This window comes from Myotis davidii, unplaced genomic scaffold (genome assembly GCF_000327345.1).
Source record: "Myotis davidii unplaced genomic scaffold, ASM32734v1 scaffold4055, whole genome shotgun sequence".
In the NCBI taxonomy this organism is placed as follows: Eukaryota; Metazoa; Chordata; class Mammalia; order Chiroptera; family Vespertilionidae; genus Myotis; species Myotis davidii.
In genome coordinates this window covers 7,271-8,778 of record NW_006286499.1, presented here as the reverse complement: position 1 = coordinate 8,778, position 1,508 = coordinate 7,271, and the positions used below count along the sequence as shown (strand labels likewise).

At 64.6% G+C, this 1,508-nt stretch overlaps 1 protein-coding gene across 1 annotated transcript; it reads left to right on the top strand.

Moving 5' to 3' along the window:
- Window positions 1–113: 113 nt before the first annotated feature.
- Window positions 114–723, top strand: LOC102754779 (Ig kappa chain V-III region NG9; the record flags this gene model as incomplete). Its single annotated transcript, XM_006758005.2, has 2 exons — window positions 114–257; window positions 374–723. Coding segments are annotated over exons 1-2 (396 nt in total), but the record flags the coding sequence as incomplete, so codon positions are not given.
- Window positions 724–1,508: the final 785 nt, after the last annotated feature.

Here is a 1,508-nt window from a genome sequence, read left to right as displayed (position 1 = left end):
CACACAGCTGCCCTCTGCCCCAGGGAAGTCCCCGCAGGAGGCCCGGGGCTCAGGGCTGGGCCAGCAGCTGAGACAGACCCTGGCTGGGCCCAGACAACAGATTTGCATCCCTGCTCCTCCCTCCTGAGCTGCGGGCAGAGAGGATAAGACAGGAGCTGGCAGGGCCAGTGCCAGCTGGGCAGCCGCAGGCAGCGCTCAGGACCCTCCCACCATGGCCTGGCTTCCCCTCTACCTCCTGCCCCTCATCGTCTCCACAGGTCAGAGCGGCCACAGCACCTGGGGTCCTGCCCCCGATTCTCCCTCCCAGCTCAGTCCCAGGGGCGCCTGCTCATCGGGGTGCAGTGGGCATCGCTCTTGTGTTTTCTGTCTGCAGGTCTCTGTGCTGATCCTGTGCTCACGCAGCCCCCGTCTGCCTCTGCCGCCCCGGGGGCCTCGGCCAAGCTCGCCTGCACCCTGAGCGCTGAGCACAGCAGCTTTAGTGTTCGCTGGTATCAGCAGAGACCAGGACAGGCCCCTCGGTTCATCATGTACCTTCAGAGCAACGGAAGCCACACCAAGGGGGACGGGATCCCTGATCGCTTCTCGGGCTCCAGCTCCGGGGCCGACCGCTACTTAACCATCTCCAACCTCCAGTCTGAGGACGAGGCTGAGTACATCTGTGGATTGGTCTATAACATTGATGGCAAATTTGGGGGGTTCCACAGTGACACAGACCAAGGGGAAGTGGGGCTGAAACCTCCCTCCCTCTGTCTGCTTCTCACTGGGACTCAGGGGACCTGCTGCCTGTCCCCCTCCTGGGTGCTGAGATGCTGACTCTTTCCTGTCAAACCCATCCCCCTCCCCCCTGCTCCCCAAGGCGCCACAGTGAGAAGCAAATGGAGGCCATGATTGGGGTCCTTGTGCCGACACTTACATTCTGATCCCCCCCCACCTGTGGGCAGGAGCTGGGACAGACCACACCAGGCCCGGCAGACTGTACCCTGAGGGTGTGGCTGTGCTTACCAGGTTCCCCGGAGCCACCAGACCTGGGCTCCTGTTCGGGCTCTGCTCAGGGAAGGAACAGAGACCTTTGGGTGCAGGGATGACCTTGGACGTCCTCTGTTGCCTCTGCTGCTCCGTGGAGGGAAGCAGGGCCCTGGCAGGACGGGGCTGAGGAGGAAGCGTCCGGTCCTCTGGAGGCAGGACAGAGCCCTGAGCCCCTGGGGGCTGCAGCCTGGGACCCAGGAGGGAGACGGGGCCGATGAGGAGGCCTGAGCAGGACCAGCCTGGAGCAGGGCCTGGCTCCTCCCACTGTGTCAGGGCCTCTTCTTGTGGGGCCAGGACAGGCTACCCCTCTGCCCAGGCCTTTGAGAGACAGGGCAGGACCCGGGCCAATGAGGAGGGACAGGGAGCAGGAGGAGCAGGAGGAGCAGGAGGGGATGGATCAGGGCTGACCCCAGAGTGACCTCTGTCAGCCCCAGCGGCTGGAGCCACAGGGTTTGAGGGCCACCTCCAGCCCCTCCCAGTGC